Genomic DNA, 25,397 nt, shown 5'->3' with positions numbered 1-25,397 from the left:
TTGTTTGAGGGGTGCCCGGGTGGCTCAGTTGGTTAAGTGTCCAACTCTTAATTTCAGCTCAGATCATGATCTCAGGGTCATGGGATTGATCCCTGCATCAGGCTCTGCACCCAGCACAGAATCTGCTTGAGATTCTCTCTCCCTGCCACTCCACGTGTGCCCCCCCCAAAAGAAATAAATGTTTTTTTAAAAAGGAATTGTTTTTGAGCAGAAAAAATGGTTGTATTGAGAAAAACACTTCAAGGTGGGACATACATATGCACATACAAAACTAAGTAATTGAAGAGAATCTTGGGTATCTATTTCCCCAGGGAAAAAAGAGGACCAGGAAGAAACAAACCTTGGTATTTCATGTTCCTGGAATTTATTATATGTGGACATTGCTTTTGTTCATACTGTTTTCCAACTTCTGATGCCATTTTATTGAGTGCACACAAATTTTAGAATCGGGACACAGATTTCTTATCCTACCCCCAAAACTTACAGACTCCTAGTCTTAAGAGTAGGAATGTATTTCATCTTTGAAACTCCAAAAAATCATTACTGGCCATTACCTGAGTGGTCTTTTGAGTCACACAAAAGTTAAGCAGAGGTAGGGCATGGAAAAAACAAAACAAAAAAACAAAAGGTAAAGTTATCCATTAATACTAGCTGGTGCTTATCACATGCCATTCTAAAGCATGTAAATTCACTTTTCACACCAGCTCCTGCCTCACTTAACAGTGTTTCCAAAGAGAGTTAGAATGCAAACAATATACAACTTTGCCACTCTTTCAGAAAATGACTAGTTAGTCCAAAACAACTTCATTTATGTGGTAGAAAAGGAGTTAAAGGCAGGGTATGGATTCGCCATTGTAGAAAAGAGTGTATATGTGTGTGTGTGTTTGCTTTAAATATGACTTTTCTTAAAAGAAAAAGACTTCTTCCTGAGGTTTAGGTTCATTGCTGGCTGCTTGGAAAAAAGCTTTCTTGGTTCACAATTCCAAAGTCTTCCCCATCAGAGTGTCCTGCCACCAGGGGACAGAAGTCAGGGCGTGTTCTGGACCCCAGTCCATTCTCCACTTGCTTCCTGACATTCACATCTGTGTCTGTGAGACAGGAGGTGTCGTGCAATATATATTCATCTTCTCTGCGTTCTTTTTCTCATCCTCATTATCAAACTGGGCTTCAATCTCCACTGGATTGACGTAAGTATAGAACCGGGCCATGACGGCAAATATCACGCAGACCACCAGGAGCAACGCCGCGAATAGAACGTACTCAGCCCACTTGGAAGGAATTGGAGTTGGAGCAAGAAAAAAACAAAAACAACGCAGGTTATGGTACGGTGTGCTTTGGGAGTACATTTTCTTGCTATGTCTAGGTAGGAGGTGCTCTGCAATTGAACTGTGATGGAGAATTGGTAGGTGACTACCATAGATCCGGAATGGCCGGCTTTTCTTGAATGCCCAAGTACAAAGATAACATTTTTTTGGAACCACACAGGAGGGCAGAAACCAAGACTCTGGGAGGATGAGAGAAAATTTCTGAAAAACCCATGTTAAGGGACAGAGCTGGCCTCTAGAAGGATGGGGACCAACAGAACAGCATACAGTACTCTTGAGCAAAAAATAACATGCAGAAGTGTTCTAAGTTAAGACCTCCACATCATCCTTTGGCAGAATCTTGAGGTTACGAGCTCACAGCAGGGGTGCATGCTCTGATGGGACTTGGAGGGGGAAGTGAACAAACTGATAGAGTAAGGGACGACCCCCTTACAAGACAAATACTGAAATGCTAAAGGAGAGGGTTTCAGTTTCAGAGACGCTCTCATTTTATGTTAGCTGGAAAAATTACAACTACCCTCAGAAGGGCTCTAACTTTAGGTAACATGAAACTTTCTGGAAAACATGTCTGGCTTGGGGCCATCATGCAACATTCACAGAAGCTAGGAAAGATCTTTCCTTTGATAGTAAACCACATTAGGTTATAGGTATATTAAGGCAAATCTTGGTATTTTGTCTGTCACTATATAACTGTACACAACCAAGTAGAAATACAAAGAATCGGCACACATTTGGCCAAAAACGCATTTGGTCATCATCCTCTCTGGCTGGTTTTATTTGACCATTAGCTTAGATGACCATGTGTATACAGAGGTGGTGAGGGAGAGTCGTCATAATGACCACAGACACACACAGACTCTTTCCCCACCCCGTACCTGTTCACTGAACTGGCCTGCTCCTGCTACGATAAGCACAATGATGTTGCCCACAGCCACCGTCAACAGCCATCCTGCTTGAAGCACTGACTTCATGTTGGAGGGGGCCTGGGGAAACAACACACAGTCAGTCTCTAGATGGCAACGGCACAGCTGCAGAACACAACTTACCAATGCATTCAGTTGGGCAGTCCGCCCTAAAAATGCGCATCGAAAGTGGGTTTCGCATCTATATGTGGGGTCACATATAAAAAGGCTTATCACTTGGGTAACAAGACACCCCAAACACTCATGTACGAACATACAAGAATTCCTTGTTTCCCACTCTCCACATTCTCACAGCGTTGTTGTCCTGAGTTAAATGGGCAAATCTACAGATGAATCAATTCTGTGTCTACAGAAGAGTTTCCAAGCAGAGCCATCCATCCCGTTCTCTTTCCCCTAAATGGAGGCTACTCTCTGGGCCAGGAGCTTGCTCTGCTGTGAGCTTCCCTGTCACGTCACGACACCCCTCTTGTCACCTATGATATGTCATTTTATCCGACTGTGAGGTCACACAGTGAGGTCATCACAGAAAGGGACTGTCCAACTCATATTTACGATCTTCACCGCAAGACTTAAAGGTGCTAGGCGTTGTAGGGTCACAATGACCTTAACTGTATTTTGATGAAATTGTTGAGAAACTAGCTTCTAATCAGCAGAATTTACCTCATGAGTCTCATCTTGAACAGTTGAAAGCAATATCTTTCAACTTTTTAAAGCTGGTCTTCAACCAGCATGTAGCTATGGAGAGATCTCACCTGAGTCTTAACGATTATGAGGACACAACCCAGAAATGGACACCATAATGAACAGTTAATATCATTTAGTTGTTTCAGAACATAGACTCTGCTGCCTATCGTGGCCCTGGTCACGATCATTAATACAGCTTTCCCCCCCTCAGGGCTGTAAATCTCCGGTATAGGATGTGGGAATGCAGAATCATATGATACATGCACCCAAGAAGTTAAACAGTCATATTATTACTTGATAAAAACATGACTTGGGGGATCTCAAACACCTTGTTTGATGGAAGATACCATAATGCTTTCTAGAACCTTCCCTCCTCCCCCCAGAATCTTTTAAACTATAAATATATTGCTTATTGAAGTTAGGTCCCAACGGGGGTGGGGGTATGAGAAGGGTGGTAGAAACAATGACCAAGAGACCTGAGAATATGAGAACTCCAGTCCCGTGACAGAGAAAACCACCTCGCCGCAAGTGAGGAGGAAATACTGTGGGATCTGCAGAGCCATGTTAACTGTGTTGGGCGAAATATCTTCAAAGATGTGCAGTTCAGGGCAGCCGATATGCTAAACCAATAAGGCAGAAGAGAGAAGATATTAAAATGGAGAATTGCTTCTAGAATAAAAACTGCTCAAACAGGCAAATGGAGCTTGGACTTCTAGAACCATGTCATACAATCTGTCAAATAAATACGGTTTTTATTTATCTATTTATTTATTTGTTTTAACATCTTAATTTTACCTTTTTCAGTTTTCCAAGATTCACTGTTTATGCACCACACTCAACGCTCTATGCAATACAAGCCCTTATGCCCTTTTAAAATATGCAACAGTGCATTTTGTCCTCTCGACGAAATGGCGTTGGTTTTGAAAATCTGTTCACTAGCATTTTCCTCTTAAATCAGACAGTAGAGTGGAAGTCAGGGTTTGTTTAAAACATTGCCATCTCTTTGAACTCAAAGTTTGTAAGTCCATGTAAATAGTCTAGGAAGAGACATCAGATACTGGTCAACGTGGACTTTTAGTCAGCCTCAGTTGTCTGTTTAGTTTTATTCTAAAAATAACAGCACACTGAAGTCAACAGTGAGTTAAAGAACTAGTGGCCAACTGAATGAATTCAAAGCCTGTTTAAAACACAGATGCTAATGTTCCTCCATTTCAGTCATGACCAGGTCCTAAATGTTTGAGTAGAACTTCGGATTCAACAGAATGACTCACTGACCGTCCTTCCAATGACATAGGTGAACGCACTACCAAATTCCAGGTTGGGTGTTTGGAAATTTCTTTCACACTTTTGCGGAATCTGTTGGGTTGAGTTTATCGTAAAGTGTTTTCTGTGGAAAGAAAGAATGATATAGGTTAACTTTCCTGGTATTAACAGCTTCAATGTAATGTTTAAGGAAAAATACTTGAAATCCTTGAACTTGGGAGCACAGTGTCTAGGAGAGGTACTTACACGCCCGAAGGAAAAAATTGATACTCGCTGGCATTGTAACGGGTGACATTCACATAAACCTTGTCATCCATGATGATGTTGAAGCTCTCATCAAAACTGTTTATAAATCTGAAACAGAAAACCATCCGTCTTGTGACTGGACCAAGGGGTACTTTATTTAGGTCACAGTATATGCCCCTGAACTTGGACTGTGATCTCTTTTGGAAGGGACTTAAAATGTCTATGGAAGAGTTCTAGACTTATAAAGGCAGAAGGAAGCCAACCCAGGTTTGTTATTATTGACGCACTCAGGAGAACACACCCACAAGAGCTGACCACAGTCTTCTGCCTGGAGCTGTTCTAAGTGCCTGGTAACTAGGAGTAGTTCAATGGTGTGTTGGGATATTAGCCTGGATGGAAACAGGAGCTGGTTCCCCCTTCAAGAAGGCAGTGCTCTGTATTCCTTGCTCAGAAGCTTTAAAGAACTAAAAGATCAAAGTAGAAGTTGCTTAGTACCCGAACAGTCTCCGTCCGGGCTTCTTTCTGGGGGTTGGGGATGGAAGGCCATTTTCTGTCCTTTACCTGTAGGAGCCTGAGCAGGGAGGGGCCCCAAAGAGTGGAGAGGAAGAAAAGGGTCGGTCCGGCAACCAGAGACACTTTTGGGGAGCTCACCTCCGAGAGGGAGTTCTGTGTCTGCAGGACCTGGAACAGTGGTGACTGACGCTCTTCTAGAGCTTGGATGGGAGTGTAGCACCCAAAGCCTTGGTCCTGGGTTTCAAGGCTTCCAGGGGCTGCAAAGTCCTCTATGCCTAAGCGGCTTGCCTTCAAAGGACCATAAAGATGGTGACAGGATGGACAGAAGATCGGATCCCTTCCTTCAGTGCTCCAGGCTATAGGAGACCCTGATGCTCTTGCAGCACACCAGCCAGAAGGGTGCTGCCTCCAATGCGACTAGTGGATTTCCCCTGGACAGCTGAGGGAAAGCTTTCAGCAGATTATCCAATTTAAAGGATGGGCACTCATAAGATCGTACACCCAAGGACTGCAGACAACAATTTAACCTGAACATTCCTAAAACATGTGGCCACATTTCATCGGCTTTGCGGCGACAAGTAATATTGGTCAAATTCTAGGTATTGGGACAACATTTCTCTGAATTAAGCTCAGGCCCTAAAGTCCATGGGCGTTTGACCTGGTGTAGTGTGACAGGTGCCTCACTGAGAACGGACTCCTGACCTGGGCCAGCAGGAGCTACGTAGTTGGGCGGACATCTCCGTGTGAAATGGCTGGCTCATAGGGTACCTCTCTGTTTAACATTTTGAGGAAGAGTTTTTCAAATTGTCTGCATCATTTTATCATTCTATATTCCCACCAGCAGTGTAAAAGTCTTCTGATGTGCCCACATCCCCACCACACTCGAAATCCTTGAACTTAGGATTCAAGTTATTACCTGTTTTCTTGGTTGCTTTTGTTTTGGTTTTTGGTGAGAGCCTGGTGAGTGTGAAGTGGTACCTCAATGTGGTTTTGATTCTCATTTCCCCAATAATTAATGATGTTGCACTTCTTTCCTAGACTTTTTGACTTTTCTGTGCTATCTTTGGAGAAACCTCTCTCTCTCTCTCTCTTTTTTTTAAATATTTCATTCATTTATTTGACACAGAGAGAGAGCACAAGATGGAGGAGCAGGAGATGGAGAAGCAGACTCCCTGCTGAGCAGGGAGCCCGATGCGGGACTCAATCCCAGGACCCTGAGATCATGACCTGAGCTGAAGGCAGAGGCTTAACACACTGAGCCACCCAGGTGCCAGAGAAACATCTCTTTAAATACTTTGCCCGTTTATTTATTTATTTTTTATTTTTTAATTTTTAATTTTTTATAAACATATAATGTATTTTTATCCCCAGGGGTACAGGTCTGTGAATCACCAGGTTTACGCATTTCACAGCACTCACCAAAGCACATACCCTCCCCAATGTCCATAATCCCACCCCCCCACCTTCTCCCAATACTTTGCCCATTTAAGATACTGGGTTATTTGTCTTTTTAATTTTGAGCTGGCTCTTCCTTCTGTATTCAGAATCTCTTATCAATTATATGATTGCAAATATTTTCTGTCATTCTGTGAGCTGTCTTTTCATTGTCATGACGGTATCACTTGTAGCACGAAAGCTCTCCATGTGACGAAGCCCAAGTGACTATTTATTTATTTATTTATTTATTGGCTCTGTATCCAAGAAACTGCTGTCTAACCCCAGGTCACAAAGATTTATTGTTATTTTTCCTTTATAAATTTTATTGTTTTAGTTATATTGGGTTTATGATCCACTGCGTACATTTTTGTGTGTGGTCTCAGGTAGGGTCTGACATCAGTCTTCTGCGTATGGGTATCTGGTTGTTTTAGTACCAAAATGATTTTAATAAACCCACAACTACCTTTAAATGAAGATTTCTCTTTAATCTACTTATGACCATACTCCCTCCTTGAAAGATCTTTTTCAGTATGATAGTCATGGAAACCAAGGCTTGAAATGAACCAAACTTAAAACTAAGCCTATGCCTAGATTTTTCTAAATCTGAAATTGAGCTTTTTAGAAATTAATGAAGCATATATAATCACATCATCTACATTAATGATTTTTGTACCACTAATGAATAAAAATACTTGTAAAATTTTTAAAATTTTTCTCATTCTCTTAATATATTTTTAAATTACTTATAATGCTCAAATTAATTTGGTATAATAATTATATATAATTTTAACAGATACCATGTTCATGCATTATATGCTTAAATATTTTTACTGGATGTGGTAAAAGCTTTATAAAGATTTTATAATTTATTTATTTGAGAGAGAATAAGTGAAAGAGAGCATGAGGGGGAGAAGGTCTGAGGGAGAAGCTGACTCCTCGTGGAGCTCGGAGCCTAATGCGGGACTCGAGCCCGGGACTCTGCGATCATGATCTGAGCCAAAAGCAGTTGTTCAACTAACTGAGCCACCCAGGCACCCCATGATAAAAGCTTTAAAGGCCACCTCTTTAGAGAAACTTTGTACATGGGGACAAAGAAAATCATATATGAATGGGAATTGGAGTATTGTTTGGAAAAATGGAAGCAACCTAAATTTCCTTGAAGAATGGGTAAATAAATTGTGGTATGTACATGCAATGGAATATTATATAGTGGTTTGTGTGAGTGGATAAGGGATACTTATAGAAATATGGATAAGTATTAAAATATTTTATACTATACTTTATAATATATAATATTGCAGAACACACAGAGGACCATAATATATTAAGTTTAAAAACATTCTCAAGAACATTGTTTGTAAATATATATATATATATATATATAGAGAGAGAGAGAGAGCAATATGTAATGTTAAAAAATTCATGAGAAAGATCAATATCAAATTCTCAACCAATTTAGACCCCAGTATTGTCATTTTTTTTTTTTGAGAGAGAGAGAGAGTGAGCAAGCATGTGTAATTGGAGGGAGGGGCAAACGAAGAGTGGGGAGAGAGAAACTTTAGTAGGTTCCATGCTCAACGTGGAGCCCAATGCAGGCCTCGATCTTATGTCTCTGAGATCATGACCTGAGCTGAAATCAAGAGTCTGATACTTAACCAACTGAGCCACCCAGTTGCCCCTGAAAGGACCCTGTTGAAGGTAGTCCACAGAAGTCTCACAACTTACTGATACCACATAATTAAAACGATTCCATTGTGTTTAAAATTCTCTCTACTCTTTCTTTAATTCATATATTATTCCAAAATCCAACCTCCTGGCTTTCTCAAAGTTGTTCTATTTGTCAGTTAGTTTCTGACATTGGTTTTTCAGAACTTCCCCATTTTATGGATTGTCTCTTGGACATTGCTGAAATAATCAATCTTCTGATCCACGGAAGATATGATGATGCCAATTAAAAGAAAAAAGTTTCTGGCTTATCTTTTACTACATGAGTGGGTTGGTGAGGTAAAATGTTGCTGATCTTATGTGTCCTTTCCCAAGATCTCAACAAAGACAATTTTAAAGAAGAATGAAACTTTAGCATAGCACCAGAACAAGAAAGGATACCACAATTTAGACTGTTTGAAGTTTCCAAAGTTTTAGAGACATTTCTGAAGAAATCAAAACGATGGTTCTGAGCCACCAAGGACATCCCAGAGGTACTTCCAGCTCAGAGACTCAGACGCAAAGATTAGGAAAGGGCCAGATGACCAGCATTAGAGGATTTCCTTCCAGGTGTGCAGGACAGCTGTATGTATATGCATGTGTGCAGGACAGAAGAACAATCTGAATTGTATCTCCACCCCTCCCCCAATTCATATGTTGAAATTCTAACCCTTAGGACCTCAGAATGTGACTCTATTTGAGATAGGGTCTTTATTCTTTTTTCAAAGATTTTATTTATTTGAGAGAGAGAATGTGTGTGCATGTGTGCGTGAGTCAGGGAGGGGCAGAAGGAGAGGGAAAAGCAGACTCAGCACTGAGCACAGAGCCTGACGTGGGGCTTGATGTCAGGATCCCAAGATCATGACCTGAGCCAAAGGCAGATGCTTAACTGACTGAGCCACCCAGGAGCCCCTGGAGGCAGGGCCTTTCAAGAGGTAATATGAAGTCATGAGGGATCCAAGATCACTGGTGTTCTTAGAAGAAGAGATGATCAGGACATAGACACACAGAAGAAAGACCATGTAAAGACAGAGAAGGCAAGGGGAGAGGCCTCAGACAAAACTAATCTAGCCAATGCCTTGATGTTGGACTTCAAGCCTGCAGAATCATGAGGAAATAATTTTCTGTTTTTTAAGCCTTCCAGCCTATGGTACCTTGTGATGGCAGCCTTAGCAAACTCATACAGAAGAGAACAAAGAAAATGAGAAGGAACCAAAAATCAAAAGAACATAGTGCTGGCTACTATTCACATGTAGTTTTACTACAGAGATATGTGAGAACACCAAGGAGAAAGAAGATCCCCAATGCTTGGTGAGGGGGAAATTAAATCAACTACAGAGAGTGGCAGATGGTGTGTGTGTGTGTGTGTGTGTTTGAGCACAGCTGGGTGTTGGATGCCAATAGAGACAAGCCTCCAGGACTCTGGGAAGAAAATGGCGGCCAACCTATGACTAAGCAGGAGAACAGAAAAGCATTTTTGGGCAAGCAAGGACTTGCAAATTGCCTCACAGATTTTCTCGGTCAGATATCTGGGCACAAGTTTGCAGCCAAACAAGAAAGGTGACCCAGAATTCACGAAAGAAAGACACTAATCTGGACAAATGGTAAAAATTCTGTGAGGACAGTGGCATCACAAGGACCACAGAGCAAAATGCCCTCGTTACATCAAAGGGTGTGCTGAAGAGTTGGTTCTCCAAGAGGAAGGTGAATTCCCTGGGTCCATTCTCTGGATCACCCAGGAGGTAAAGGCTCATATGCTTTTGTCAACAAGAGGCCAAGTGAGTCACAGGAAAACCCAAAAGCTGTGCAAGAAAACCTTGGTTTAAAGATGTAGAACCATGGGACAATTCAGGGTATGGAATAGGCTATTCCAATTAACCTTGACATTCAGAACATTTCCATTTGAGGATATATTGTCAAGGATATAAAGTTACATTTCCTTCCCTTTCAGGCTTTTAGTGCATTGTGACTAATATTTTGATAGTCAACTTGTAATTTCTGTCTATTAATCATTTGTAGAATTGACCTAGCACATGGAGAACCCACAAAAGTAAACATTACAAATGTTAACAATGTGAAACAAGCCAGAGGTAAAGAGAGATGAAAAGTTAATTCCATGTCTTCACAATTTCCATTAGTAAGTTAATATTCATCCTCCTAATCATACACTTTCTCTCTACTAGTTCATGTTTTACTGGTAACTGGTAAAAGCTGAAATCTGGAATTGTTAAGGAGTGTCACAGGGAAACAGAGATTGGCTGTAAGAGTTGAGGCCAATAGGAGCCCTATCCGCGTTTCTCCCCCAATTTATTCAGATGTTCTAATCTTACTTAAAAAGTGTATTTTCAGGTTTGCCTGAGTGATTCAGTCAGTTAAGTGTCTGTCTTCAGCTCAAGTCCTGATCCCAGAGTCCCAAGATCGAGATCGAGCCCTGCATTGGGCTCCCTGCTCAGCAGGGAGTCTACTTCTCCCTCTAACCCTATCCCTTCATGCTCTCTCTCTCACATAAATAAATAAAATCTTTGTTAAAAAGCACATTTACAGTAAATTGGCTTTCTGGTGTACAATTCTATGAATTTGAACACATGTCTGGATTCAGAGAAGCACCATCACCACCAAGATATGGACCAGTTCCATCGGCCCCCGCATCTCCCTCACACAGACCCGTAGCCAAACCTCTCCTCCCCTCCTAACCCAAGGCAACCACTGATCTGTTCCCACATCCTTATCTTTTGTTGGTGGGGGGCATTTCCAGAATGTCACATAAATGGAATTACACAGTAGCTATGTAAGTTTTAAGACAGGTTTCTTTCATGGCACAATACATTTGAAATTCATTTATATTATTGCCTGTATCACTAGTTCCTTTTTCCTAAGAACTATTCTGTTGTATGGATGTAGTATAGTCTACAGTCAATTGTCTGTTGATCCATCACCCACTCAAGGTCATTGGGTGACTTCCAGTCTTTGGCAATTCCGAATAGGATTTCTATGAACATTTATGTTTAGGTTCTTATGTTGACATAAGTTTGCATTTCTCTAGGATAAATACCCGAGAACCGGAGAGCTGGGTTGTGTGGTCAGTGTACCCTTAACTTTATAAGAAACTGCCTCACTGTTTTTTAGTACCATTTTGCACTCCTGTTAGCTAGAACATGGGAGTTCTGGTTGCCCTGTCTCCTCCCCAGCATTTGGCATTGTCAGTTAAAAAAAAATTATTAAATCCATCTAATAGGTATGTCATGCAACTCACTGTGGTTTTAATTTATATTTTTTAATGGCCAACAATGTTGAGCCATTTTCATGTGCTTCTTTGCCATCTGTATATCTTGGGTGAAATGTCTAAATCTTTTGCTCTTTTTCAACGGGGTTATTTCCTTACAGTTGTGTTTCAAGAGTATTTTATATATTCTGGATACAGACACTTAGTCAGATATGTGATTTGTAAATATTTTATACCTTTTTCATTCTCTTAAGAGTGAGATTTACAGAATAAACGTTTTCAGTTTGAATGAAATCTAATTTACCTATGTCTATATATCTATATGTATATATTAAAAGGACACATTACTCAGCCACTAAAAAGAAGGCAATCTTGCCATTGTGACACAGATGAACCTAGAAACAGTAAGTGAAAACGAGCCAGACAAAGACAAATACTACATGGTATCACGTATATACGGATTCTAAAAAACATTTGGATTCATAGAAAAAAAAAGAGTAGAATGGTGATTTCCAGGGACCGAGGGGTGGGAAGCAGGGAAATGTTGTGTGAAAGGTACAGATTTAGTTCCATGATGAGTAAGTTCTAATGTACAATGTGGTGACTATATGTCATACTACATTGTATACTTCAAATGTGCTAAGCAGTTAGATCTTAAGCATTCTTCTTCTTCTTCTTCTTCTTTTTTTTTAAGGTCTTAAGCATTCTTATCTCTCTCTCTCTCTCTCTCTCTCTCTCTCACACACACACACACACACACACACAAAAGTTCACTGTAAGGTGACTGTGTTAGTTTAACTCTGGTAAATATTTCACAGTGGATACATACATTGAATCATATTGTCCACTTCAAATATAATTGATTTTGTCACTTATATCTCAGTAAAACTGGAAAAAATCATAGAAAAATAACGCTATGATTTTGATAGTAATTGCACTAACCCTATGGGTCCATCTGGGGAGAACTGACATTGTCACTGTATTAAACCTTCTAACCAACAAAGCTAGCATATCTCTCCATTGATTTCACTCGTCATTAGTTTTTTTTCATAAGCCTTTTGTAGTTTTAGTTCTCAAATCTCATCTATGTTTTTATTAGCTTTGTACCTAGTAGTTTGTCTTTTTGGGGAGCTATTGTATAGTTTTAATTTTTCAGTTTCCAATCATTCATTGCTGGCACATAGAAAGATGATTTTTGTTGTCAATCTTATATTTTGTAACATTTCTATACTCATATCTAAACGCTTATTGAGTCTATGAACTTTTTTGGTAGAGTCTTTGGGACCTTCTGTGCAGGTCCTTATGTCATCTGTAAGTAGGAATAGTTTTTATTTCTTTCCTTCCAGTTAAGATCTTTACTTCTTTCTCCAGTATCATTGCACTGGCGCCCAGAAGGATGTTGAAAAGGAATGGAAGGTGTGCACAATCTTATGGGAAGAGCATTGAGACTTTCTTCATTCATTGTAATAGTAGCTTGGGTTTTTTAGACATCCTTTTTCAGAGTCAGGAAGTTCCCTTCAATTACTAGTTTGCTGAGGGCTCTTTTTAAATCATAAATGGACACTGAATTTTATCAAATGCTTTTCCTGCATCCATGGATATGATGATACGGATTTGTCTCTTTAATTTATTAAGATGATAGATGATATCGATTGATATTTTTAAGAATGCTGAACCGCCTTACATTGTTGGGATAAATTCCTATACTCTCATTTTACAGCCTTGTTGCAGTGGGACTTTACTATGGGAAGGCATTACTTCCATAAGAAGCTGATAAGACTAGAGTTTTAAAGAAAAGTACATACCTGATGCCATTTTCTCCTTTTTCTGGCTTCTGGTTAAGGCCATCCTTTACCTGAGAAAGAAAGCATTTTCAAATCTAATCCATTAGAATAAATTTAGATGACCATTTCAGCACTTGAGAAAAAGAGCGATGTTGACATTTATCCTAGGAGCTAAGGGCGTATGATAACATTTGCAAAGCTCCGTCCTTCAATCCCGATTCTCCTGAAGGTGAAATGAGTCTCTACAATTTTTGATGTTTGCTTTCTAGTGCTTCCACAGAACACGACTATTCAAGAATTGAGAACAAATCACTCAAGAGCTCCCTAATAAAATACACGACCAAGAAGTCTTAATTCCATACGGCAGTTTTCTAGACAGTCACAGAAGGTCACCTCACAGAACACCTCCCACTCCTCCACTCAGTTTAACTCTACTTCCACAGTTTCCTAATGTGTTCCGTGGCCCATCTAGATGCTGATATCTTGTCATGAAATATCTCACATGTATTTTTATTGCTTTTACCTGATGTTTTCACTATATTCTTTTCAGAGACTGTTTTAACTTTCCAATTACCCAGTGTGATTTTTTAACCAATACAGTTTAAGATGTATGTAAAAGTTTATCTCAAGAAGTTGCTAAGAATGCACCTATGTACTCTGTGTGACTTGCATGTTCTCACACACTCCCACTACCATGACCCCAAATTCTTTTTTTTGGAGGGAGTGTGTGGGGGCCAGGCACAGGAAGAATCTTAAGCAGGCTCCACACCCAGCACGGAGTTCAATGCGGGGCTCGATCTCACAACCCTGAGATCACGACCCGAGTTGGAATCAAGAGTCGGACACGTTAATTGACTGAGCCACCCAGGCACCTCCCCCACAAAAGATCTTTTAAAATTTTTAAATTAACTTTTAAATTAATATTAACCCTTCCCATGCACCAATGTTTTCTTCGAAGTCAAATGACTTGTATCCTCAAAGAAGGAAGAACTTGAGGACTAACTCTCGCAATACTACCTGGGTTAAAGCAATGCCACACAACTGAAAGGCTCTATCGCCAACATCACTCACAGTAAAGAATCAGCTGTAGGTGTCCAACGACTTACCACTTGGAAATTATTGGGGGCCCACACTAGAAGGGTGTGCCGATGGCCCTGCTCAAAGTTATAAGTCACCACATTGACTGGTGAACCAGGAGAAGAAATGTTTATACTTGTCAGTTTGTCTCCGGCAAAAGTCATGAAATCATTTGTCTGCATTGGGAGAGAAGGAGTCACAATTAATACCATAGAGTCTGGCTCTGCCTCAGTTCATGTTCACACGCATCAAAAAATGCCTTGTGGGAGCTGGGATCGGTTTGTCTCAGCACCGCCCCTCCCCCACCATGGACTCCGTCATGACGTCTCCTGTTACGCAAGAATTAGGCTTTTTGCACAGCACTTTACTTTTTGTTTCTTTTTCTGAAAATACATGTTCTGGAAATCATCTCTACCATGAGGCAGAGAACAGCATCAGGGATAAAGGAATAACCTGGAAGGAAATCAGTCCCGGGCTGCTCCAGGCACCAGAAGTCAAATTTTCTTTTTTCTATAAGATCGTCAGTTTCATAAACTCCAAGGGAGCAGCTCTCCACTGTGGCTGAACAGGAAGGAGACCAGGTAAATCCAAACCTCTGGGCTATTGGAATTTTCAGAGCTCTTCAGGTGATTCTAATGTGGAGTTCAGGTTAAAAACCTCTAATTCAGACCAGTGACCATCCAGATGAGGGCCTTCCAGCCTGGGCTGGGCTGACATCTGGGACGAGATAAGTCTAGGTTGTGGAACCGTCCTGTCAGCCTCCCTGGCTTCCTCCTTTTGAAATGCCAGTAGCAGCAGGCTCTCCGTTGTGACACTGAAAACCATCTCCAGAAATTGCCAGATGTCCCTGAGGCAGCCAAATGGTAGAGAACCACGGACAGAGCCTTGCTATTTAAAGTGTGGTTCCACGCTCCAACCACGGCACCCCTCCCCTGAGAGCATGTTAAAAATGCAAAATTTTACATATTCCCCAGGCGACTCACATGCCCATTAAAGTCTGAGGCACACTGGTCTAGTGCGAAGCCCAAAGAGACCGAGATACTAAGGCAGTTCACTTCCATACTTGTAGGAATTACATAAAGATCGAGAAGATCAGTGTCTCCCAAGCCTATTATAACTCAGGTCAGAAGAGAAAAGAGAAAGTTGCATTTCTTTCTACTTACTTGACTCATCTGGGGAAGTGTCACTTGCATTCCAGGAAAAGATGCCATCATGTTACTGTTCCCTATATTCAACACTTTAACTTGGACTTCAGTGGGCTTGGGGAAGACCGGGAGAGTTCTCTGAGCGAAACAAGAGAAAGCTGGCAGTGATGTAATCCGTGCTGATTGACGATCAGCCTGGCCCCGTCACCAGCACCCCCACCCTCCAGCCGTGGAAAGCTGTCCCGGCCGAGAGACCAAACACCCCCTCGAGGCCTCCCATTGCTCGCCTAACGGCACCCAGAGGAAGATGTTTATACAGAACAGGGAAGTGATCACGGAGAGGCTGCCGTTGGTCCTAACACCTCCAGGCTGAAGGATGCCAGGAAAGGAAGCCTCCTATCTGAGGGTCAGAGCAAACACAACCAAAATGAGTGTGTATCTTGCTGTAGCACCGGAGATCTGCTCTCCTGGGAGGCCAGCGTCGTCCCCTCTAGCTCTGGGAGCCACGGCCACGGCCACGGCCTGACCGTGCCCTAAACCTCCTTTCACAAGTGCTCTATGCCTCCTGCCTCCATACATTTGTTCAGGGCTCCTGCCTTTTCCCCACAGCGCTCTCTCTCCAATCCCAGGGTCCCTAAAGCAACCTATTCTATTCTATTCTGTGCTAACGTCTATCCTAGTTTCACGATGCATTGTGCACAAAGCTAGCCCAGTTCAGGAGCAAACGAGTAAACCCACATGAGCAGGAGCCCCACACGCGGAAGCCAACACGTGAAAACAACTCAAACGCCCACTGACAGACAGACCAACGAAACGCTGTCCAACAGTAGGCTAGGATTCCACTGTTAAAAAAAGGAGATTTTGACACCCGCTGTGACATGGATGAACCTCGAGGAAATCAGACTCCGTGAAATCAGCCAATCCCAAGGGACGGGCACTCTCCGAATCCACTTACAGGAAGTACCAGCAGCAAACTCGTGCAGACAGAAGGTAGAATGGGGAGTGCCGGGCTGGTGGGGGGCGGGGAGGGGAAGTGGGCACAGAGTTTTTGTTTTGCAAGATGAAAAGTTTGCTGGGGATGAGTCACACAATAACGTGAACGCATTTAACACTACTGAATGTACACTGAGACGTGGGTCAGATGGTAAATTTTTGTTCCCTACATGTTATCACACCTAAAAATTTAACAAGAAAAATTAGAGAGAAGGAAGGAAGGAAGGAGAGAGAACCAGAGAGAGACACACACGGAGACTGAGGGTAGGAGACAGAGAATGGAGAAGGGGAGAAGCAGGAGGAGGGTGTTTACCTCCTGTCTCACACACGACACAACACTCGCTTCTAGCCTGCTCTCACACGGAGGACACCAGGAATCTGCTTTAGTGCCACCGTGGATCTGGCAGACTGAAAACTGGCGTGTGAACTAACATCACTAGAAACACGAGAATACAAAAGGCATCTTCCCGAAGACAGCTGAAACATTTCAAAAGGCTGCCTGTTTGGCAGGGATGACCCTCTCCCCAGACTTCCTAGGCGTTCAGATTGTGAAAGAAGTTCTACAAACTCCAACTCCCATGACAAAAACCGTGTCCACAGAAACTCACCATGTAACTGTCATCTCCCTGCCCCTGCCAAAGCACACCCATCCGACCCTCCTCCCAGCTGCCCTGTCGCAGTGCAGAGCACCCACGGTGCTCGCTGCCTGGAGGGACCGTTTTGCCCCTGTGGTGTCTCCACATGGTCCCTAGCTCCAGGACCTCCCTGCCTTAGCCCCTGGCCTCCCTGCGGTCACGGAGAAAGACGCCTTCTGAATGCCCCACCCGACCTGCAGGAAAGGCCCCTGGGGAATCAGGGCAACTTACATCAATTTCCACCTGCACGATTGCCGCCACTACAAAAGCCATGGAAGCCAGGAACATCCCAACTGTCATCTTCTTCAAGGAGCTGGGAGACACGGGGAAGAATGACTCTCCGCCAGCCTCATACCCACGAGCGAACGATCACACTCCTTTCCCACCACCCACCCAAACAAAACTAGCTTCCCTAGGAAACAGCAAATGAAATTGTCTCATGCTCTCTTATTTATGATCAAGACAAAGAGGGGTAAAGGTAATATAGCCTCTAATTTGCATTTTTACATTTAATTTCTAGAAACAGGGGATACTTGGGATGATCGTTAACATGTCCATTGTCTACATACACGAAACGCTTTAATTAGAGGATTTTCCGGCTGCCATTAATAGAACTTTCAGTTTAAGGGCAAATTTCCAGAAACATCAGCGTACCAGCCTCTAATTCAAATATAATTCTTTAAAAACCCCATCATCTAGGAGGTGTGGTGGGAGGGGGCATAATCTTTCCTCACCCCACCTCCAACCTGCCAGTCACCTACGTGAAATTGAGGCCACATTTTGCAATCAGAGGATAGACCACGGCATCCATGATGGGGACCATGATGACGATCAAGATGGCGTTCACGGTCTGCGGGGGGAGCGGAAATGAACCATTAGCTGTGGTCTCAAAGGTGACTTTGAACTCAGAAGGCAACTTAAGTATTTTCTTCCTACCTGCATCTGATCCGGCTGAATTTCAATAGCTCCCTAAAAAGAGGGGGGACAAGTCTTACTGAGAGGTTCCCAGAGAGGATCAGCTGGGAGGGATGAGGAACATCATGACAGGGAAGGGGAAAGGGGGCAAAGGGATTGGAGCAAAGGAGCAGTGACCAGGGGAGGTAGAGAAGCTTGATACCCCGGACTTACAATTTTCCCATTCATGGCTGTTGCTTGCAGTGTCCACCTGGAGCCCTAAAAAACGAATACGTTCAATGCATCATTTGGGGGTGGGGGTTTAAACATTTTACAAGCCAAGGTTGAGACTTTTCCAGAACCAGAACGAAGTCTGGAGTGTTATGGGATTTAAATGTTTTTCCAACATCAAGTTTATCTTCCAGCTGCACCGGAACACTGGGTAAAACCAAACCCATGGTGTTTCTGCTGCAGAAAGTAACATGACATCTAGTTGTCCCCCGCCCCCCAATGAAGAACCTACAAAGCGCTACTCTGAGATGCAGCTATCCTTAGGAAACACAAAGATGTCCATCTGAGACCTGTTGGAAAACATGACGTCACCCGCAAGGTGGAGGAGGCCTCCGTTCAGTGGCATCACAGCTTCAAGAACATCATTATTGGGGCACCTGGGTGGCTCAGTGGGTTAAGCCTCTGGCTTCAGCTCAGGTCATGGTCTCAGGGTCCTGGGATCGAGCCCCGCATCGGGCTCTCTGCTCAGCGGGGTGCCTGCTTTCCCCTCTCTCTCTCTGCCTGCCTCTCTGCCTACTTCTCTGCCTACTTCTAATCTGTCTATCAAATAAATAAATAAAATCTTTAAAAAAAAAAAAAAGAAAATCATTATTGCCTAAGGGCCATTTCTGACAGTCTAGGCTGTCCTCAGTGGAAATCCGTCCAGAGGGCAATGGATTTCAACCTGGGCAGCCTAGTTATGTTCAACCTATTTTGTATAAAGGAGACTCAGGTCTGTTCACATACACGTGATTATTTCCATGGAGGACTGAACACATACGGGTTTCAGCATAATCTGTCAACTCCATTTAGAAGGCATCGTGGAAAGTCAGGAAATAGGCCACTGCTTGAATTCTTTTTTTTTTTTTTTTTTAAGTAATCTCTACACCCAACGTGGGGCTTGAATTCGGGACACTGAGATTAAGAATTGCATGCTCTACCCACTGAGCCACCCAGGCACCCCATACTTGAGCTCTTAACAGATACCAGCCATGGATCGCTTTATCCACAGTCTCTCATTTGATCACCACAGCCTAGTCACAGGTGACTAACCTTCCAGGAGGGTTATGGACTCCCCCTTGGCACACCACTAAAAGGCAATGAGTGTATTTCTAGTGCAGGTCTGATTCCAAGAGCTGGTTTCTACCCGACATGCAAATTTGCCTCCCTGTGTGTAAGATGCTGGTCTAAATCCCATACTTGCAAATAAGGAGATTGGTGTATTTGCTCAAATTTTTTCCAAGAGATGTTTTGCCCTTATAATAATCCTTCCTGGGGGCACCTGGGTGGCTCAGTTGATTAAACGACTGCCTTCGGCTCAGGGCCCGAGATGGAGCCCTGTGTCTGGCCCCCTGCTCAGAGGGAAGCCTGCTCCCCCCCACCCCCGCCCCTCTCCCTGCTCATGAACATTCTTTCTCTCTCTCATAAATAAATAATCTTAAAAAAAAATCCTTCCTGCACAATAAAACCTTATAATTTTTTTTGAAGCTCCAGTTTCTAGAAGAAACAATATCTTATAACTTTGGTTACTGAGTACCGTGCATTGAGCTGTTTAACCCAAATCTGAGAAATTTCTACGTCTGCTGGAGCAAGAGCAGAGTGACAAGGCGGTGAGCTGGGTTCCAGTTCCTTGCTCTGGTCAGAATGGCTTGGGCAGTCATCTCCAGTCCTGGAAAACACTGCTAGCTTACGCGTTCTGTTTTAGCGCGAGAGGTACCAAGCCCCTCTCAGCTTAAATATTCTATGGATCCCATAAAAGGCAATATTGTACATCCTCTGAGCACATTGTGTCAGAAAAACTAATTCTTTATTCTTAGTTTAATGGGTAAGAGTCGTACATACCTTGATCAAATCTTTCCTAGGTCTCCTGTACACACTTAATTTTCTCCATTGTTTTGCAACAGAAATGTGGATAGAACCATCTAGAATTTTTTGTTTTGTTTTGTTTTAAAGAAATTCAGTGTGGGGTGCTTGGGGGGCTCAGCTGGTTAGGCATCTGACTCATGATTTTGGCTCAGGGCACAATCTCATGGGTTGAGGGACTGAGCCCCAGGCCGGGCTCCATGCCCAGCAGGGAGTCTGCTTGGAGCTCTCTCTTGTCCTCTAACCCTTCCCTAACTTGCACGGGCACACGTGCGCACACACACATACACACTCTATCTCTCTCAAATAAATCTTTAAAAAAAAAAAAAAAAAAAGGAGGAGAGCCTGGGTGGCTCAGTTAGTTAAGTGGCTGTCTTCAGCTCGGGTCATGATCCCAGGATCCTGGGATCGAGTCCCACATCGGGCTCCCTGTTCGGCAGAGAGCCTGCTTCTCCTTCTCCCTCTGTCTGCCACTCTGCCTACTTGTGCTCTCTATCTCTCTGTCAAATAAATAAATAAAATCTAAAAAAAAAAAAAAAAAAAAAAGGAAACTCAGTGTGCTCTAAAAATAAATAAAGTATAAAAAAGAAACCAGATAGAATGGCCAAAATTAGCAAGACAGGAAACAACATGTGTTGGAGGGGATGTGGTGAAAGGGGAACCCTCTTACACTGTTGGTGGGAATGCAAGTTGGTGCAGCCACTTTGGAGAACAGTGTGGGGATTCCTCAAGAAATTAAAAATACAGCTTCCCTATGACCCTGCAGTTGCACTACTGGGTATTTACCCCAAAGATACAGATGTAGTGAAAAGAAGGGCCATCTGTTTATGTTTATAGCAGCAATGGCCACGGTTGCCAAACTGTGGAAAGAACCAAGATGCCCTTCAACAGACGAATGGATAAGGAAGATGTGGTCCATATACGCTATGGAGTATTATGCCTCCATCAGAAAGGATGAATACCTAAGTTTTGTATCAACATGGACGGGACTGGAAGAGATTATGCTGAGTGAAATAAGCCAAGCAGAGAGAGTCAATTATCATATGGTTTCACTTATTTGTGGAGCATAACAAATAGCATGGAGGACATGGGGAGTTAGAGAGGAGAAGGGAGTTGGGGGAAATTGAAGGGGAGGTGAACCATGAGAAACTATGGACTCTGAAAAACAATCTGAGGGGTTTGAAGCGGCGGGTTTGGGAGGTTGGGGGAACGAGGTGGTGGGTATTGGAGAGGGCACGGATTGCATGGAGCACTGGGTGTGGTGCAAAAATAATGAATACTGTTACGCTGAAAATAAATTTTAAAAAAATTTAAAAAATTTAAAAAAAACACAATACATTATTTATTAAGTATAAAATTTAAAAAATGAAATTCACACAAAAAAAGGAAACCAGAAGAGAACGTCTCTAGGAGCTAAATACTAGCTACTGCCCCGTCCGTGGTAGCACGCACAGAACCTGGGCTAAATACAGACATTTGTACAGAAACACCACGTCACACTACCTGTTGGTCGAACAGGGCCCAGAACATTGGGAGCGGAATGTACAGGAACATCACCTTGGTGACCATCTTAATTTGAGAGATGAGCCGCTCCTGTTGATGAAGTGGGGAAAAGACAAATCAGCCACGACCTATGTCGCCCACGGTGATCAGTGACGTTGTCTACTTGCAGTAGACGTTGTCTACTTGCAACCAGAGCCAAGCTGGGAGGTGACTAATTGTTCCAAGGAAATCTACCCCAGATTTTTTTTTTTTTTTGAGAAAACCCCAAACTCTTCAGCTATTTAAAGATGCTTAGAAGGCATTTTACTAGAAGTTAAATGTACTTCCAAGAAATGAAAACCCCACCCTCCACTGACTCTTCTGTTTTCAAACTAGTTGGGTGATCACAGTCACATATAATTAATGACAGATTATGCCAAATGAAAAACTATGAAAAGATAACATGGTTTCCAGAGAAATTCTACCTGTTGTTTATCAAGCTCTGCTCCAAATTTAAAAACACTCTTGCGTAGTCTTATTTAAAACCCTAACTGAGTTTACAAGGCTACAGCTGCAGCTGATAATTTTGTGCATGTGGCCTGAGTCACAGGAATCGCGCCCAGGCTGCTGGCCTCCTGGAGGGGGACCCAGGGCCACGACGGCAGGACTGACCACTTACATCGTATTTCTCTTGAGCCCAGTCCAGCCAGTGCTCCCTCTTGGGAAACTCCTTACTCCGGTGCCTAAACCTGTTTTTGAGGGCAAACTGAAGGAAGGAAGAGAAATCAAATTTCAAAACAGAACCAACTTCTTTACCAGGAAAACGTATTCAGGGAAAACTGTGTTCCCGAGAAAAGACGGATATAAAATTGTATACGTTAGTGTAACGATGACACAAAAAGGCATAACCTGCATTTATTTCTAATCTCTTCCTAACTATGAGACTCTGAGTGGGGTAAACAAAGTCACACTGTTGCCACTTTACTCTCCACGCCCTCTGGAGAGGAGCATTCAATGGAAATATCACGTGTGCCATTTGTGATTTTAGTTTTCTGGTAGCCTATGAAAAAGATACACAGATACACCTGAAACTGATATATTACAGTGCCTCAACCACACGAGAATTAGGGACACCTGGGTGGCTCAGTCTGTTAAGCATCTGCCTTTGGCTCAGGTCATGATCTCAGGGTCCTAAGATCACTCTCAAATAAGTAAGTAAGTAAATAAATAAAATCTCTCATTCTCACTCTCTCAAATAAATAAAATCTTAAAAAAAAAACTGTACCAGAATTAAAATAATTAAAATAAAAATATATATAAATGTAAAAAAGTAACAGGGAAACAGGTGAAATTAATTTTAAATATGTTCGGTTATTTAACCCAATAAACCCCAAATATGATCTTAATAGGTAATAAATTAACAGTAATGGTAAATCAATCATAAAAATAATTATGGAAACAATTATTAATCCTACCAAATATTGAAATTAATGAGAATTTCTACATTATTTTTTTCATTTCAAGTCTTCAAAATCCAAGGTATATCTTAGACTTTTGGAACATCTCAATGTGGATGCTCAATTTTTATCAGAAATGTTAGATTTGGGTTTACTTTTCATAAAATTTCTGTCTTGAAATGTCAATTTATATACCTAAGCTGTTCCAAAGATACTTAATTCCACTCACTGAGTGGAACATTGGTTTTAAAATTTAAGACTGAGAACCCACTATCCAGAAATAAATTTATATGAAGTTACATAATTTAGATTAATTTGAATGAAATGCAACTTAAAACTCAGTTTCTGGTTGCACTTGCCACATTTCAAACGTGGGACAGCCACACGTGGCTGGTGGCTACCAGTCTGAGGACGCAGGTCCACCATACAGGCAGCAAGAGAAAGCGATGCCCCAGGTGGCTGGGGACACACGTGTGACCGCCGGGCAAGGACTCAAAGCGACAGGCTGATTTGAGAACACCGGTTCTTGTGACTCTAAAGAGCTTCACGTTGTTCTTTCATTGTTTAAGTTGTCAAGTCCTTGTTAAGGAAGGACTTGGAGAGAGAATTGGTAAGATCTGTTTTTAGCTTAGAAAAAAACATCTGTAGTGGGAATTGATCTCATGTGAGGGGAAAGCAAAGGAGGAATAGCGACCAGAGGAGGGAGGTTTGCTGACCTTGATAGGATACATTGATTTCACAACGTAACGTACACATGCATAATTTAATGCAATAAAGCCAAGTAAAGGGCAAATAAGGGGCTAAAATTATTTTAAGGCTGTCTTTTCAGCCAAGATTGTCCACACATGTGTGTTTTTGTTTTTTTTTTAATAGATAAGTGATACATTTTCCCCGATTCCACAATGGTCTGTATATTTTAAAAATGGAGACTATAGCTGCACCTGGGTGGCTCAGTCGTTAAGTGTTGGCCTTCGGCTGAGGTTATGATTCCCAGGGTCCTGGGATCGAGCCCCGCATTGGGCTCTCTGCTCAGCGGGAAGCCTGCTTCCCCCTCTCCCACTCCCCCTGCTTGTGTTCCCTCTCTCACTGTGTCTCTTTCTGTCGAACAAATAAAATCTTTTTTTAAAAATGGAGACTATATAGGGAGGAAAGTTATTTGATTCCTTTTTAGAAAGATTCCCTACACTCAACATTTATTTTCTGCCTTTAAGTATGCCTGTATGGACATATACCACATAGATGCACACAGAAGAAACCATATCCTGCCTGTTCCTGTCACCAAACAGTCTGAAAACAAGGCTTCCGATGGCTACGTAAGATGGACAGATGCACTATGAGTTTAGCACTGTTCTTCTGTTTCCAGCAATTTGGTGTTATGAATTTTTGCTGTTATAAATATTAGAGTGGTAATCTTTATATGTGAATATTTTCATTTTGTGTTCATTTTTAAAAATTTTTTGATTTATTTGTCAGAGAGAGCGAGCACAAGCAGGGGAGATGGAAAAGCAGACTCCCCACTGAGCAGGGAGCCCAACGTAGGACTCGATCCCAGGACCCTGGGTTTACGACCTGAGCCAAAGGCAGATGCTTAAAGAACTGAGCTCCCCAGGTGCCCCCATTTAGTGTGTTCATTTACAAACTTATTTTCTTTGCCTTAATTCCTGAGAGTAGCATGGCTGACACTTTACATACTTCAGATCCATGACACACAGCATGAAGCCATGACTCCCACCTTCGGCTTCACGCCTTCCTGATCGACAGCAGCCAGGGACTGCCGGTTTGATCGCCGAGAGTCGCTCTGCTTTGTCTTCTTTGACCACCCATCTAACTGAACAGTTCAAAATCCCTTTCTATCCCTCCCTGTTTGAGTTCCATTTGTGTCCTTTTCCGTTTGGTGAGTTTTATAAGAAACTTCAGCTTATCGCAACAACTAAGAACAATAATAAAACATTTAAAGAACAGTCAGCGCTCCATTGCATTTTACTTTAAAGGCAGTAGAAGGTTCTGGGGTGACTAAATGTCTTCAAGAGAGAGAGCTACCAAAATACTTACACCAATGCACTTGACAACCTTAGCCATGACATTACCCTGGGGTTTAAACTTCTTGTACATTCCACTGCCAATGACAAACACAACTGGGGAGGAAAAGAAGACATGTTAACAAGGCATTGGACAGAACTCCCTGGGACCTAGAAGATGTGCTTTTATTTGAGTTATAACCTTGTTTTGGATATACTGAGATTACTCACAGAACAGGCTTGCCTACTTATCTCCCTGATTAGAAAGTGCTTTGGGTCCTAACATTCACTGGAGTTTCCGAGCGATGTTGTATTTGTGTTCTCATACACAGACACTGAAGCTTATTACTACTAAAACATACTCTTTGATATTAGAATGACTCAGACGGATTAAATGAAAATTTACGTAATGCCAACTGAATACAGTGTTTGGCCTAGAACAGTAGTTTTTGAAATCCTCT

At 42.2% G+C, this 25,397-nt stretch overlaps 1 protein-coding gene across 1 annotated transcript in view; it reads right to left on the bottom strand.

The window, feature by feature from the left end:
* Positions 1-200: 200 nt before the first annotated feature.
* SLC15A1 (solute carrier family 15 member 1) overlaps positions 201-25,397 on the bottom strand; it is a 49,619-nt gene continuing 24,422 nt past the window's right edge. Inside the window, exons 9-23 of the mRNA XM_032315192.1 lie at positions 24,971-25,053; positions 22,141-22,227; positions 21,483-21,572; positions 18,081-18,125; positions 17,889-17,921; positions 17,714-17,802; positions 17,184-17,265; positions 15,343-15,462; positions 14,209-14,355; positions 13,124-13,173; positions 4,442-4,549; positions 4,208-4,319; positions 3,409-3,552; positions 2,201-2,308; positions 201-1,268 (exon numbers count right to left, since the gene is read on the bottom strand). Coding sequence (XP_032171083.1) covers positions 1,077-1,268; positions 2,201-2,308; positions 3,409-3,552; positions 4,208-4,319; positions 4,442-4,549; positions 13,124-13,173; positions 14,209-14,355; positions 15,343-15,462; positions 17,184-17,265; positions 17,714-17,802; positions 17,889-17,921; positions 18,081-18,125; positions 21,483-21,572; positions 22,141-22,227; positions 24,971-25,053 — 1,490 coding nt within the window. The 3' untranslated portion in view covers positions 201-1,076. The remainder of the gene's footprint in view (positions 1,269-2,200; positions 2,309-3,408; positions 3,553-4,207; positions 4,320-4,441; positions 4,550-13,123; positions 13,174-14,208; positions 14,356-15,342; positions 15,463-17,183; positions 17,266-17,713; positions 17,803-17,888; positions 17,922-18,080; positions 18,126-21,482; positions 21,573-22,140; positions 22,228-24,970; positions 25,054-25,397) is intronic.

This window comes from Mustela erminea, chromosome 15 (genome assembly GCF_009829155.1).
Source record: "Mustela erminea isolate mMusErm1 chromosome 15, mMusErm1.Pri, whole genome shotgun sequence".
Classification (NCBI taxonomy): Eukaryota; Metazoa; Chordata; class Mammalia; order Carnivora; family Mustelidae; genus Mustela; species Mustela erminea.
Note: the sequence above shows the minus strand (reverse complement) of the source record. Positions and strands in the feature narration are given on the sequence as shown.